Source organism: Alligator mississippiensis, chromosome 2 (genome assembly GCF_030867095.1).
Source record: "Alligator mississippiensis isolate rAllMis1 chromosome 2, rAllMis1, whole genome shotgun sequence".
In the NCBI taxonomy this organism is placed as follows: Eukaryota; Metazoa; Chordata; order Crocodylia; family Alligatoridae; genus Alligator; species Alligator mississippiensis.
This window is the reverse complement of record NC_081825.1, coordinates 103,394,759-103,410,122: the sequence shown is the minus strand read 5'-3', so window position 1 is coordinate 103,410,122 and position 15,364 is coordinate 103,394,759. Positions and strand designations below refer to the sequence as shown.

General features: G+C 43.3%; 1 protein-coding gene across 4 annotated transcripts in view; it reads right to left on the bottom strand.

Annotated features, from left to right (window-relative positions):
• Positions 1 to 15,364, bottom strand: part of INPP4B (inositol polyphosphate-4-phosphatase type II B) — a 606,962-nt gene that overhangs the window by 144,015 nt on the left and 447,583 nt on the right. For all 4 annotated transcript variants that reach the window (XM_059722033.1, XM_059722036.1, XM_059722037.1 and 1 more), the window contains exon 15: positions 6,958 to 7,066. In XM_059722033.1, the coding sequence (XP_059578016.1) occupies positions 6,958 to 7,066 (109 nt within the window). The remainder of the gene's footprint in view (positions 1 to 6,957; positions 7,067 to 15,364) is intronic.

Below are 15,364 nucleotides of genomic sequence, written 5' to 3'. Positions count from 1 at the left end.
GTGGCTCTTACCCTTGATGTTCCAGCCAAATTCCAATTCAGGGAACAAACACTGTCTTCTAAATTCACTCAGTGACTTCAGTTGGTTCCTACTTCATTTCCTGCTGTCTATTGCTGCGCACGGCTACTATGTTTTGTTTCAAAACTGCCACCTTCCATCACAGAGGTGGGTGCAGAAATGCTTCTTAAATCAAGGGCCTGGAAAAGTGAGACATTTTTCAGCCCCTTCCCCTTATATTCTGGGGTAAGGTTAGAGCTGGGCAGAGAAATAGAAACTCTGCTTAAGGTCCCAGAAGGAAATTATTTTTCCCAAGGTAAAGGCAAGATTTGGGAGAGGCAAGAATGAGGAAGAGTGAGGCAAGAGTGAGGAAAGCAGAACAGTTTTGGAGTCTGGTAAGAATATGGAGACTACTTCCTGGACAGAAAAGGAAAAAAATGTGTTGAGTGAAAGAGATCAAAAAAAGGAGACACATCACACAATATTTTTTTCTGCCAGGCTAAGTGCATTAGCATCTAGGGGGTGGTCTTTAGGGGTGTACTTGGTAGACATGTTGGTCTGAGACAAAAAGACATCCAAAAACTAGAACTCTTGGTTCCAAAATGATATCTTTTATTAGACCAACTGCAAAATGGCAAGAAAATTGTCCTTTTCTGCAAGCTTTTGGGAAGATGCCGAATTTTAGCTGATTTTGGATTTTAAACTTCATTGCAGAACAACAAGGAAGTTCTTTTACCTCCCTGCCTGCCATCTGACACCTCCAGGGAAGGAATTCTACCTGATCAACACATCAAAGAGCTACTCAACACAGCTCACAAAGACACTCTCATGGACCCAGAGGCACAGCCTTCCATCTTCAGCTCCCTCTGTGCAAAAATGAAGTTTATTTCCTACCTATGGAGACTTTTTACCATCTTGTACCATCTACACTTTTCCCAGAGCCTGATGAAGGGACTTTGATCCCGAAAGCTTGCAGAAAAGGACAATTTTTTTGCCATTTTCCAGTTGGTCTAATAAAAGGTATCATTTTCAAACCAAGAGTTCTAGTTTTTTGTATGTCTTATAGTTATCTTTAATAATGAATGTTTAGTTAGTATTGGAGGGAGCATATTCTATCCTGAGTCTCCATACAAGATTCTGACTGGCAAGTAACAGAGTTTCGCTGTGGACTGAGGTTTCTATATGGTATCTAACTCTGGAACCTTAATGTACAGACCCAAATTGAAAATGCAGTTCAACTCTTTCCATGGAATAAATCTGCAATATGTAAACCAATATATAAGGTTCTTTGGGATCTTTCTGGAGGAGAGGCACTATACTAATATAAACCATTCTATTTAGAAGTAATTAGACTCATTAAGCTGTATTTATGAGGAGCAACAGCAAATTCAATGACTTGCATACATTTGAAAAAAATAAAGTTCAACACAAAAGTTGGTGCACATATTAAAATAGAGCAGATACAGAAAGTACTACATACATCTATCAATATCAATTTTCTCTATTTTTAGGATGCCAAAACAGAAGCCAGGACAAAGGAAACAGTCTGATGCGAGAACAGTTCCTATAGTTATTAACTATTTTCTCAAATGTAGTAAAAGAAACTGAAAAAAGAAAAGTGAAGAACAAATGTTAGAAAAGAAGCTTGTTAGAGTTATGAATCAGACAGCTAAGAGCCAGCTGTATAGTTGAGAATGCCCTGACATCCTCCAAAGTATGTAATGTGATAGTCTCAGCACATGCACAGGAAGGGGAGAATGGCAATTCAAGAATGTGAAAGCCATGTTGTTGTTAAATCAGCCATGATCCTGAGGGCAAAATCATGCTACAAGAACTTTGTAAGCAGTGTGTGCTTACACACTGCTTACAAAGTTTTTCTGCACATTTTGGAGTCTTTTCCTTATGAGAAAAAAGATCTCTAAAACAAACTTATGGTAAAGGCAACATTTTCAAAATTGGACTTGCTTTTGTGCACTGGATATGAATGCTTTTGTGATTAAAGCATAGGACATCATTTCTGACTTTGCCACATGCTTTCTGTAGGATTTTGGGCAAATCACCTAGGATAAAATTTTCAAAACTTGGTCATCTAAATTAGGCAGACAAGGTTCTTTGGGTGAATCTAATATCTTTTATTAGACCAACTTAAATAGTTGGAGAACATTTTTAAGCAAGCTTTCGGGTTCAAAAACCCTTTATCAGGCTAAGGAAGTTTTGGCAGTTGGAGCGTACTCTTCCTGATTCTCGGGGTTGGGTTTCTTCAGAGCCATTTGCTGGAGTTGTAAGTAGAGACTCCTCAAGGAGAAAAAGGTACTCAGGAACAGCCATCATGGATTCATCAAAAGCAAATTACAACTTGATTTCCTTCTATATGGTGACAGGCTCTGTGGATGGAGGGAGAGCAGTGGATGTGATACACCTTGACTTTAGCAAGGCTCTTGACACTGTCTCCCATATTCTCATTAACAGACTAAGAGAATACAAATTAAATGCAAGTACTGTAAGGTGAATGCAAAACTGATTGGATCATTGTCCTCACCAAGTAGTCATCAATGGTTTAATGTCTAGTTGGGAGGAGGTATCAGGAGGCATTCCCCAGAGGTTTGTCCTGGGTCTGGTATTGTTTAAGATCTTCATTATTGATTTGGATGATGGGGCTGAGTGCACATTTAGCAAATTTGCAGATGATACCAAGCTGGGTGGAGTTGCAGACACTCTGGAATGTACGACAGAGACCCAGAATAATCTGGATAAACTGGAAGAACGATTCACAATCAACTAGATTAAATTCAACAAGGACAAACAAATAAAAAGTTCTGTACTTGGGATATGTAGTAACTGAACTGCCCTGTACTTGGGATGTGTATTAACTGAAATAATAACTTCCTGACACTTCCTGATAGTAGGCTGAAGGAGCTGAGAATTGGGAGGTGGTCTCTAAAATAAAGAGCTACTTGAGTTGGACAGAGACAAAGGGGCTGCAGAGGTTACCTACTTCTCCTCAAAGTTTTTGTAGTTCTTCTCATTCACTGTAAACCTGTATGTATTGAAGCTAATAAGGGGTAAGTGAGAAAGGGGTAAGTCAGAAAGAACTTGAAAGAGTTTGAGTTTGAGACTGAAACAGAAGATGGAAACTGACAGTACCTGGGGCAATGAGTCATGTGGAAGGACAACAGCCACTGTAAATGATCTTTCTGCACAATTATAATCTAGGTAAATAGACAGTTGTGGAAGTTTTGCAACCTCCACTTGGCCTTCTGATGTCAGGCAATACAAGAGTGAAGTGGAAGACATTCAGTCAAACATTTGAGCAGTATCTAGCAGTCACAGATATAGAATAGAAAAACAACAAAGTCAAATCCTCAAACTTCTTGCATATTGTAGGGGAAAAAGCTGTTAATAATACTTTTACCTTTGCAAAAGGCCAACCTAAGTAGTTAAATGTAATACTGTCCAAATTTCAAGAATACTGTATGCAAGAAAAGTATAAAACACCTGAAAGATACGGATTTTTAATGTGAAAACAAACAAGGAGAAAGTACAGATCAGAATGTTACTGAACTAAAGAGATTGAGTAAGAACAGTGCTTTTAGGAACCCAACAGAATCCCTGATTAGAGATGGGATTATTTGTGGCACTGTAGACAATGATTACAAGAAAAACTATTGTGTGAGGAAGACTTATCCCTAAAAAAAGACTATGCAGATGTACAGGGCAGCAGAAACTGTGAAGATTCAGACTATAGAGCTGAATGCACCAAAAGGCATTGTCCATGCAGCATGCATGAAATAATGTTGCCAGAAAAAGCCACCTTACAGGGTGGTATTTTCCATTAGCAAAGGGACTGTAAACAAGAGAAAGCAGTCACCCAATTTTGCAGCAACTATGAAAGACAAAATGAACCCAAATGTGCTGCATTTGGAAAGCTTTATTTTAACTGTAACAGGTGGAACCATTTAGTCAGGTACTGCAGATCCCAAACACAAATAGTTCAAGTGCTTACAGTTGACAGCATATCAGAAGAATTTTCTATAGACATAGTAGAATCAAGCAAAATCAAGGAGGGGGATTGGATTTTGCCAGTGGAAGTGCAAGGAACAATAGTTACATTTAAATTGGACACTGGAGCTCGGGATTAACATTATACCAGAGCATGAATATTGAAAATTATAACAGACCAAAAGTGAGTCCAACAAGCATCACAATAACTGGCTATTCAGGAACATATCATACCAGTGAAAGGGAGATGCACTGCTAGCATCCAACATAAACACACAGCATACAAACTCCTATTCATTGTGGTACCTCAGGACCTGACACCAATTTAGAGTCTTGCAGCTTCTAAGAAACTGAATCTAGTTATGTGTGTGCTTACAGTACAAGACAACACAATTTTTTAAAATCTACATCCAGACAATCTTTTTAGAAAGAAACCAGCTGTTCTAGAACACAAGCTACCACACAGCTGCCAACTCTGTGGGTGCTCTCATGCTTAAGCACCCACTGAAAAAAAGTTAGCGGGTGCTCAGTACCCACGAGCCATGGCCAAGATGTGAAAAAAAACCAAACAAAAACGTGTTTTACCAGAAAAAACAGTGCATTACTTTGACCCAGATCTGCCTAGTCTGTAAAGATGAGGGACTTCAGCGAAGCTTTTTGGCACTTTTAGCTAAAGCTGATTCAATCAGCTATTAGATAAAAGCCCCCCCAAAGCCCCACTGAAGTGCCTGATCTAAACAGATGCTCCAGAGCCAGGTTGAAGTAGCGTGCTGCCTCTTCTGGGCATGTGCGGAGCTTGGCACAGGAACATGCCAAGTTCAAAGTAAAGTGCCGTTTTTGGGGGTGGGGCACATTTATGTCTTTAAACACCCACTGGCAAAAACCAAAGTTGGTGCCTATGAACAACCATGTTCTTAATGGAAGAAGTATATCTACCTTGAACAGCAGGCTGGACTAGATGATCTCATGAGGTCTCTTCCAGCTCTATTTTCCTATGATCCTATGTATTCTCAGTACTAACTTCCATTTCAGGAATTTGTCAGTGCTAAGCAATATTTGCCTTTCACCAGTAACTTTTCTGCTTTGTAAGCAGGCCAGGGAAACTTTTTCCTTAAAACTTTTATATCCATGCACAGTTTAAAATAGAAAAAAATTGAAGCTATTAAAACATCAGATATGTTTGAGCTAATCACTTCCATCATTCCCTGTGGTGCTGCTTCACAACTGCATAAGCAAGTAGTTCACTCACTCAAACAGCCTTCAAAATTAATTCAAATAATAAGCTCCTTGGGTACTGTCTGTTAGTCTAGTGCCTTGCAAAATGGGGCTGTGATACATGACTGGGGCTCTTAGGTACTGTAATATTATTATTGTTAATAGTCATGTTTTATTTTACTCTGCTACCATAAGAAGTCAGGAGCAGAGGTGCAGCTGACAGCATAAAAATGCATTTTTTATTGACGGCTCACTAGAGAAAATGCAAACCGTGTGCATGGGGGGATTAATGCAAAAATGCTATTACACAACACTGAAGTAAACAGTAAAACTTCATCAGTCTCCTTTGTGTGCTTTGTGATGGTGATAACAATAAACATTGTTTAGCATTGGGTATATATGATAATTCATCTTCAAAGGAGACTCAAGACAGTCTAATAAATGAACATGACAACAGCAGTCAGTAACCCTTGAGTTCTAATCCAAATGACATGTGGATTAAATTGTAGGAGATTAGTTCAGTCACTGCAGGCCTAAATATCAACAAGACAAAGCATTCACAGCTACCACTGAATTCAGTGACAGTTACAGGCTCATCAGAACTCCTGAAAGGCCCCAGTTCAGCAAGCACATGCATTTCCTACTCAGTCAGCAACATACTAAACTGAAAGGTTGACTGTAACTATGGGCTCAGATGCTTGTCTGAGCCAGGATCATGAAAAGGCTCTCTGTCTTTATGGAATCCCAGTTTCCCTATTGTAGAATAAGGACAATAGTTTCTTACCTACTTCAGTGGGGTGTTTTGTGAAGATGGTATCTATACTTGCATATAGCTCTGAAAAAATGTGAAGTGCTATTACAGACATTCTATGTACAATTGTTACAAAGGAAAGAACTGTTGAAATGTGGTTATATGTTACTTTCTCTGTTAGCACAGATTGTTACAAAGCCTTTATAAAATGCTACAGAAGAGGTTGCCCTTTCTTATGGACGTAATTTCAAACACAAGTGCTCCTTTCCTGAAATGTGGGGAGAAAAATATTATAGCTTGACTTGACTTTATTTCAGGGGTATTAAACTCATAGTTTCATAGTAGCTAGGGTCAGGAGGGACCTGAACAGATCATCTAGCCTGACCCCCTGCCACAGGCAGGAATGAATGCTGGGTTCACAAGACCCCAGATAGGTGATCATCCAACCTCCTCTTGAATATGCCCAAGGTAGGGGAGAGGACCACTTCCTCCCAGGCTGAATCTCGGCTATGGGGCTCCTTGCTGAAAAGATTCAGCCCAGGATATGTGACAACGGTGGTTTCAGCAGCTCTGACTAACCTGGGGCTGTATAAGCTTTCACTCACTCTCCCACCACCAACTGCAATGTTTATCAGGGCCCAAGGGTCCTGGATTTTGTAGCAGACCACTTTCCTTGGTCACACCCCCAACTTCTGGTGGTCTTCCAAGCTGGACAGAGCAGCTCTGTAGGCCATACCCAGCCCACGGGCTTTACGTTTGACACCCTTGCTTTATTTGATTCCATGGTAAACAAACTTTGCCCATAAAAACTAAAATAGAATCCCAAATAATTAAAACAATCTAATAAAGAGTGGAAGATAAAGAAGCTATTTGGCAAGCAGAGCCTTATCTGATGCCAGTACATTTAACCTGCTACACATTAAGCGGATAAGACTATTTGATCAGCAGATGACAAATTGCAGTGCAATGTGTCCTACTTATTTATAAGTACTTACTTTCGCCTTTCTGCCTCAAATTTATTCAGCAGTTTCCGAAGGCCACCATTCTTAAATCCCTGATAATGTGCTGCAGGGGCTCCCACTGTGATGACATCATACAGAGAATCTGGAATGATAAGAGACAAAGTATTGAGCTGTGTGTGCATGCACACACACACACACACACACACACCCCTCCCACTCCATGGCCGCACTATTGTGTTCCTTATACAAGAAATGGAGGGAATGATACATCATATTATGCCAGAAACAACCTAGCATCATTGGCTAGGTACAGATGTTACACTTAAGCATGCAGAATGTGCTTTACAGCCATAACAGAACAGACATTCACAGTGCTTAGAGCACTTTAAAAATGGATCCCACTCTAAGTTAACCCTGGATGGTTGTGTACTAACCTAAAGCATTTTCCGTTACGGTGCTTTATTGAATGTTTGTGCCAGATCCCATCGAGGGATTAACTTAGAACACGGTTGCCACCATCCCAGACAGCATTGCATAGGTCTGCACTCTAGCCTCAAGTAGAGCTGATTTGCAATGACCCAAATCAGTGGTAGCTTCTGATCCCGGCACCCTGCACAGCCTGGCCATGGGATGGGGGGAGGAGAGGGAGGGGCCTTCTATCCCTTCAACTGTCCCAGGCCCATGGTGTGCCACATCTTAGCCAGGAGGTGCTGTGGGGTCTCTCTCCCAGCAGTCACTGCCCATCTCTCCAGCTCTGCCTACTCATGAACTGGCATCTGTCAGCAGTGGCTGGAGGGCAGAGTGTGGAAGGGAGCCCCCTGCTGCAAGGGTCCCCCTACATAGCTTGTTGGCAAAGGGTCATGGGAGGGGCCAGGCTGGGTTTGTGCAGCACAGAGACTTCACCCCTGGTTGCAATTCATGGAGCAGCTCCACACTGCATGCTTCTGGCTCCAGCTGCCATGTCACTTGGGTGGGGAGGGTCAGTGAATGGAGCCCTCCTGCCATGAAGACCTTGCTCCGCAAACAGCTTGCTGGCTTGGTGCTCGGGGGGGGGGGGGGGGAAGGGGGAGGGGTTGGTCTGAGCTGGATCAGCATGGCAGGGGGGCTCTGTTCACCCAATCTCCCACCCAAACAACTTAGCAGCTGCCACCAGAAGCTGCAGAGCAAGGCTGCTCCAGCTTTTCGCTGCGCCAGAAATTGTGGCCAGGGAAAAAGGGAGTCCCCTGTGCCACAAAGCTACACAGCTTGCTGTTTTGAGGGGGTGGGGGGGTCAGTCTGAGGTACTGGCATTCCCTTCCCCCTGGCTGTACTTCCCAATGCAGCAAAACATGGGGCCAGATAGCTCTGCTGCATCTGCTGTCTGCCGCTGTCAAGAGGCTGGGATAGGGGAAAACCGAGCTTCTCCCCACCCCCCCATCTTGCTAGATGGGGTCTTTGGGGAGGCTGGGCCGGCCTGCATGGCAGAGGGGCACCCTCCTCCCCAGTTACTGGCATGCGGAAATGCTGGCCCAGGCTGTCCCTCCTGCCAGCTGCTGGCTGCCACTGTCAAGAGGCTTGGGTGGAGGGGGAAGGGGGCCTCCCTGCCACAGGGACACAGCCCAGCCCGCCCCCCCAAGTCCTCAGCTAGCAAGCTTGGGGAGGGGTGGGGTCATGGTGGTGGACTCCCTTTTCCCATACCGCAGCCTCTTGACAGCAGCAACCAGCAGCTGCAGGAGGGGCAGCCTAGCCCAGTGTTTCCCCATGCTGGGAATGGGGGATGCAGGGGAGGGAGTCCTCTCCTGTGGCGACTTGGCCCAGTGCCCCCCCCCAAGCTAGTATGCTCTGTGGGGGCCTTGCAGCAGAGGGGCTCTGTTTCCCCATCTCTCCACCCCTAGCTGCTGCTGACAGTCACCAGGTGGTGGGGAGGGGGGAAGTGGTGGGAGGGGGTGCTGCTCCAGCAGCCTCCCGGGAGGCATGAAGGCGCTCCCCCTTTGCCCCCACCTGCTGGCTGTGGCCAGTGCAGGCAGACACTGAGCCTGCCCCCCACAACTAAACAGCACACATCTGCTTGGTTATAACACACTCCAACTTATAGCATTTTACATAAGGTGTGATACAGCACTTTCTGCCACTGGCTTTTTGAACATCTGCATTTAGCCTCTATCTCAAGGGGCAAAGGCTTGATCAATGCTTCCACACAGCCACCTACATACCTCAGAAAATTAGGATGTTTATCTGATTTATTAGCTCATTTTAATGATATGCCACAGCGTAGAACAATATGTTCTAGCTCTGTAGTTTGCTCAGCTACAATGTAAATTGGTCTTTTGTGCATTTCACTTTATTGTGCCTTATATTGTTTAATTTGCAGTAATGTTGAATTTCATAGATTCATGGAGTCTAAGTCCATATGGGACCATTATGCTCAACTAGACTGACCTCAGGTATAATATGGGCCACAGATTTTTCCCAGTGATTCGTGCAGTAAGCTCATAACTTTCTGCTGAACTAGAACATATCTTTTTAAAAGATATCTAAACTTGATTAAAAAACTCCAAGTGACAGGAAATCTACCACCTCTGGAGGTAAGTTGCTCTAATGGTTAATACAGCTCTCTATTAAGACTGCATTTTTCTGTAGTTTGAATTTGTTTAGCTTCAACTTACAGCCATTGGGCCTTATTAAATAAAGGGCCCTCTCTCTTCAGAAATCTCGCTGTATAGGTTCCTGTATAGGATTGGGAACAATGTTCCTGCCTTGAGCAGGGGCTGAATTAGATGATGTTGTGAGCTCAGTTCCAGTCCTACTTTCCTATGATCCTATGAAATCAAATTCACAGCCAATTTTACTTACACTGGAAGGGAAAAACAGAAAAAAACCCTGCAACACCTTTAATTCTAAGAGTGAAACACTAGCTCTCCTTTCTTTTAACTGTTGTGATGTTTGTCTTCACTTTTTTCAAAAAACACATCAAGCATATATTCCTTATTGTTTCCTGGCACCGGAGAAAGAAAAGGAAAAACAAAAAGTGATGAGGTTGAAAAATAGCTTGTTTTGCACTAATACTTGATTACTGACATAATTATTTGTGGACACATTTTGTTTAGCTAGAGATCTGATTTCATCAGTAAATTTGGTAGCTGAAGGTTTAATTGCTTTTATTTACGCTTGGATTTAGTCATTATTTTGTGCCCACAATAACCATAGGTATGAAAATTAATGTCAGGTTGTGGCCCTTTTAAAATCTGGTTCCAAAGGTACTGTAAAAGGCTCTGTCTCTAGCTAAGACAATTTGTATCCCTCAAGGAAGCTTCACATTTAAATTGAAATCCAAGCCTGTCCTCAAATGTATCTTTGTTGCATTTTGATGACAAATGTCGCCATAAGCTGGAACACTGTAGAAATGATTCACAGTTAATGAACTGTATTTTATTTGTGGTGCTCAATTTCAAAGTAGATCCATTCAAATTTATTTTAACACTGATATATTGGTTGCTCTTCAGTTCCATTTAAAAGTAGAAGTGAAACAATTTCATGAGCCTCAAGTGAACTCCTAAGTTCCTAAAGTATCCTGTCTTACAGGTCTATCATAAAGATTTATCAAAAATATATAATCTTGGGTCATTAGAACTACACTATTACATATGGCAGTAAATTGTTATATTGCTTAGGACAAAAATGACTTTAGAAAACAGTGAAAACAAAACACTTAGTTTAACTGTATAATGGCATGGGATGTTTGTTTTTTTAGATATCACACGATATGAAATGTTTTCTAAAAACTGAACATCGCTGGTTTTGCTTACTGTGTATTGAAAGGAAGTAGATGCAGAAAATGTGGCAAAAATCATTAGTTTCAATGCATACCTCAAAAGTTACAGAAACAGTTAAAAACACAACTTAATTATTACAGAATGTGAAGGAAGAGAATGCAAAAGGAGTAGAAAATAGAGGATGATTAATTTAAAACCCAATTATTTCTATAAATTATGTTGACTTCTAAAATACTGGTGTCCTCAACTCAAACCTTTTGACACGTACATCCCCTAACATTAATTACAGATTAATACTTGAACAACTGTGTAAGAAGACTCCCTGATACCTTACCTCCTCATTTCTTCTTTACCTAATTCATCATCCCAAATAACTTAGTCAAGAAAAACTTCACTAAAATATGAGTCCTGCAATATAGCTGAAATATGAGCAAAGGGAACTAGCTCCAGAGTTAAAGCTTCCTGTTCCAAATCCAGATTAAGTATAGAAACTGCACCAACAGATACTGATTGTGAGGGTGATGGAGAAACCTCTGTCCTTCCCTCACAGGACAGGGCAAATGTTTTATATTTTATTTAGAAAGAAATTATAAACAATTTAAACAACAGGGTAATAATATTTTTAATAAAATTATATGTAAATTTCAGGAAAATAGTTTTAAAAAATAAAAAAGAGAAAAGTCAAGTTTTTGAAAATATTCTTTCCTTATTTGCAGGATATTTTCTGATGAAAATCAAAGCAGTTCTAGTGGCAATGCACTCCACACAAATTCCCACTAGAAGAGGTGTGGGCAAAATATGGCCCATGGATCCAGGCCACCCAGGGATTTTATCTAGCCTATGGTGGGTCCCTTGGCCCTGCCCATCCCAAGCGCAGGGGCAACCTAGGCCGTGGTGCCAGCCGTGGGCTGGTTCTACTGCCTCCAGATGTGCAGCAGGCTTGGGGTGGCACAACAGCTGAACTAAGTTTCCCAGCACCCCTGGGAGTGGTTGCTCCTTCTGGCTGCCACTGCCAGTGTTGCCACTGCCACTGGACCCAGCCCTGCTGCCCAGGCATCCCAGCCTGTCCACCCCACATCTGCTGCCAGGGGTGCCACATGGCATGGGTGGGCAGGCTCTACATGGAGACCAGCCCACGACTCCTGAAGGAAGGGCATCTTTGACTAGGCAGATGGGATGGGAACTGTGGGTGGATGGGGAGTGGCATCTGGGAGCAGGATGGGTGGGCAGGGCCAGGGATGGGATTGTGGGTGGTGACAACATGGGTCAGAGCCATGATTCAGGGAGTAGATTGTGACTCTGACCCAAGCCGCAACCCTGCGCTGTTTCCACCCCAAATCTTGGCCCGGCCCCGGGCCCAGTCCTAGCCCCAACCCTGACCCTACCTGCCTGTTCCACTCCCAATTGCTGCTCCCTGTCTGTGATCCCTCCTATCCACCTGGCCAAGCATGCCCAAGCCACAGGGGTCCCGACCATCTCCATGGAGAAGCCACCTACCCAATCTGTCTGGTTCCCCCAGCGGTGGGTTGATGCCCCTGCCCCCACCACCACTACACTAGCTCAGCACCACCCCGTGCTATGCCAGCACCCCCCACCAGCCTGCAATAGCTCACCAAAACTCCAAAAGTGACCCTCCAACACAAATAATTGCCCACCCCTGCACTAAAGTTAAGCAATCTGGTACTTGTAGAACTGCTTGCAACTTCCAGCTGTTTCACTGTGGGTTGATCCAATGGAATTATTCTTAGCATTTCAGTGAACTGGAAAGTTAAATTTAGAGCTCCAAATTAAATATTTCAGTTCAATTTCAAGCATTTCTAAACATTTTGTTTAAAATAAGCTGTGTGGAGATGAATTTTGGAACAGAAAGCCATTTTAAGAAAAAAAATCAAAACAATTTTTCAAATGCTGAAACAAATGTTCTCAACTTAATCTTCACACACACCCTTTGCCCTTTCTTGACTGTTTTTAAAGGATAAAAACATTGTTAAAATAGTCTGACTTTGTTAAATCTGCATTTTTTTCCCTGAGAAGTTTTGTCCAAAACAGTGCTACTCAACTTTTTGCCGTCACAAGATAGATAAATAGTATAAGGCTGGTCCACAGGCCAGATCCAGCATGGGGTTGGCATACAGAGTAAGTCCATGAGTGTAACCCTGTGCACTAGATTGACCCCGCATACTGGATCTAGCTGTGTAGGAACCTTACAACACCTGTGTGATCTGGTGCATGGGGCCATATCATCTGACCCACAAGACTCCCAATGGGTCCAGAAATGTAGCAGCAGAGCCATGGCAATGTTCATTGCCATGACTCTGGAAATCTTAGCAATTAATGCTGCCACTCTTCCCCAGTGCCAAATTTCCAGACCTGTGTGGAGCCCCATGGGCCAGATAACCTCCAGCCCACAGGGCTTCATCAGGCACCACTAGTACAAAAATGTTCCCATGTCTTAATCACAAGCAGCTGATAACCGACACTTGTGATAGCTGAAAATTATGTCTGTGTGATAAAGGTGCTAGCTGAAGGCTCTATGAAGATTAGACCAAGTGTTTTTCTGTCATTTGTTCAGATAGTAAGCTATATGATGTTGCTATGAACCTAATTAAAGTCAAAGATGTAGCAAAGACTCGTATAAAGTAAGGCCTAGTAAATTTAACAAAGCCTTGAAGCAGTAAGGCCCTGTGGCATAGTTAAAATTAACCTTATCAAAAGAACGCAAGGCTTGTACTGTTATTGGTCAGTCCTAAAGACAGTTGAAGTAAGAAGAATCTGAATGGCTGTAAGTTATCAGCATAGCTCAGAAGGTATACATTGGCTGGCACATCTGGAAATCATGTGGAAGGAAGATACAGCTCTGTGAAAGGGACTAATTATCTGTTGACCTGGATCAGCGGGCTCGTGGATCTCAAAGAGCCCAAGGACCGAATACCAGGTCCTTCCTGGTACCTCTCGGACAGCGGTGATCAGGGATGCCTGACTTTGCTGAGCTTTGTGGAAAGAGAAACTTGTCGTACATCAGGCATCAGAGGGGACTGCCGATACGTTGCCGACATGAATTATTATTGTCTGTCATTATCTGTCTTAGTATACTGCTCATAGTTGTGTTTTTGTTAAATCAATAAACCTTTCTTACATTTCTTACCCCCGACCATACTCTCAATTCCAAACCCTCCGCAGGCGGCTGGGACAGACACTCAGCAAAAAGCCAATTTCCTTAATGACTATATCACGTCAGTCTTCCATCATCCCAGTGGGATCACCCTGCCTGACAAGAGGCAGGATCACCAGGGGAAGGGCAAACCTGCAGCCACCATTACCACTGATCTTGTATGGGAACATCTTAAGAGGCTAGACATCCACAAATCAGCCGGCCCAGGTGGAATGCACCCAAGAGTGCTGAAGGAACCAGCTGACATTATAACACAGCCTATGGCAAAGATATTGAAGAACTTGTGGTCCTCGTGTGAGGTGCCCTGATGATTGGAAGGGGCCAATCTTCAAGAAAGGGTGAAGGGAAGATCCAGGGAACTACAGGCCAATTAGCTTGACCTCATTCCCTAGAAAGATCCTGGAAAAAAATCATTAAGACCATTACCAACATCCTAACAGAAGATAATATTCTGAGAGATAGCCAACACAGCTTTGCGGTGGGTAGATCTTGTCTGACCAACCTGATTTTCTTCTATGACCAAGTGATGCATCACTTGGACAAAGGAGAAGAGGTGGATATCATATTCTTGGTCTTCAAGAAAGTCTTTGACCTGGTGTGCCATGATGTCCTCATGGAAAAAATGGGGAATTGCAGTCTAGACAATTTCACGGTCTGATGGCTGGGGAACTGGCTCTGTGGATGGAGTGACAGTTGATGGAACCGAATTAACTTGGCACACAATAACCAGTGGCATCCCCTAGGGCTCTGTTCTCAGACCTGTACTTTTCAATGTGTTTATAAATGATCTGGACTTAGGTGTTACAAGCGACTGGCTAAATTTACTGATGACACCAAACAATGGGGGAGTGCAGCCACCCCAAAGAATAGGCTGGCAATCCAGGCCAACCTCGACAGGCTTAGAAGGTGGGCCAATCAAAACCTGATGGCAATCAATGCTGAGAAATGCAAGGTGCTCCACCTTGGGAGAAAGAACCCATACCACACTTATAGGTTCGGTAATACTATGCTAGATAGCACCACATCCAAACGAGACTTAGGGGTTGTGATTGACCACAAGATGAACACGAATCACCAATAAGATGCCGCAGCCAGCAAAGCAAACAAAACTCTGGCCTGCATCTTCAAATGTATCTCAAACAAGATCCAGGAAGTCATCCTCCCACTTTACTCAGCCTTGGTGAGAACACAGCTGGAATACTGTGTCCAGTTCTGGGCTCCGCAATTCAGAAAGGATGTGGAGAAGCTGCAGAGAGTCCAGTGGAGAGCCACATGAATGATTAGAAAACAAGAGAGCAAGCCTTATGAGGAGAGGCTGAAAGACATGGCATTCTTCAGCCTGAAGAAGCGTAGGTTCAGGGGCGACTTGGTGGTAGCTTATAAGCATGAACAATGTGTGCCTCCTGAGGATGGGGGAGGGGGGGCACAGCGACCACTCGCAGGCGATAGTGGCAGTGTTGGTGACAGGGGCATGGTGGCAGCGAGCAGGGACCACCCACAGGTGGCCATGGTGACG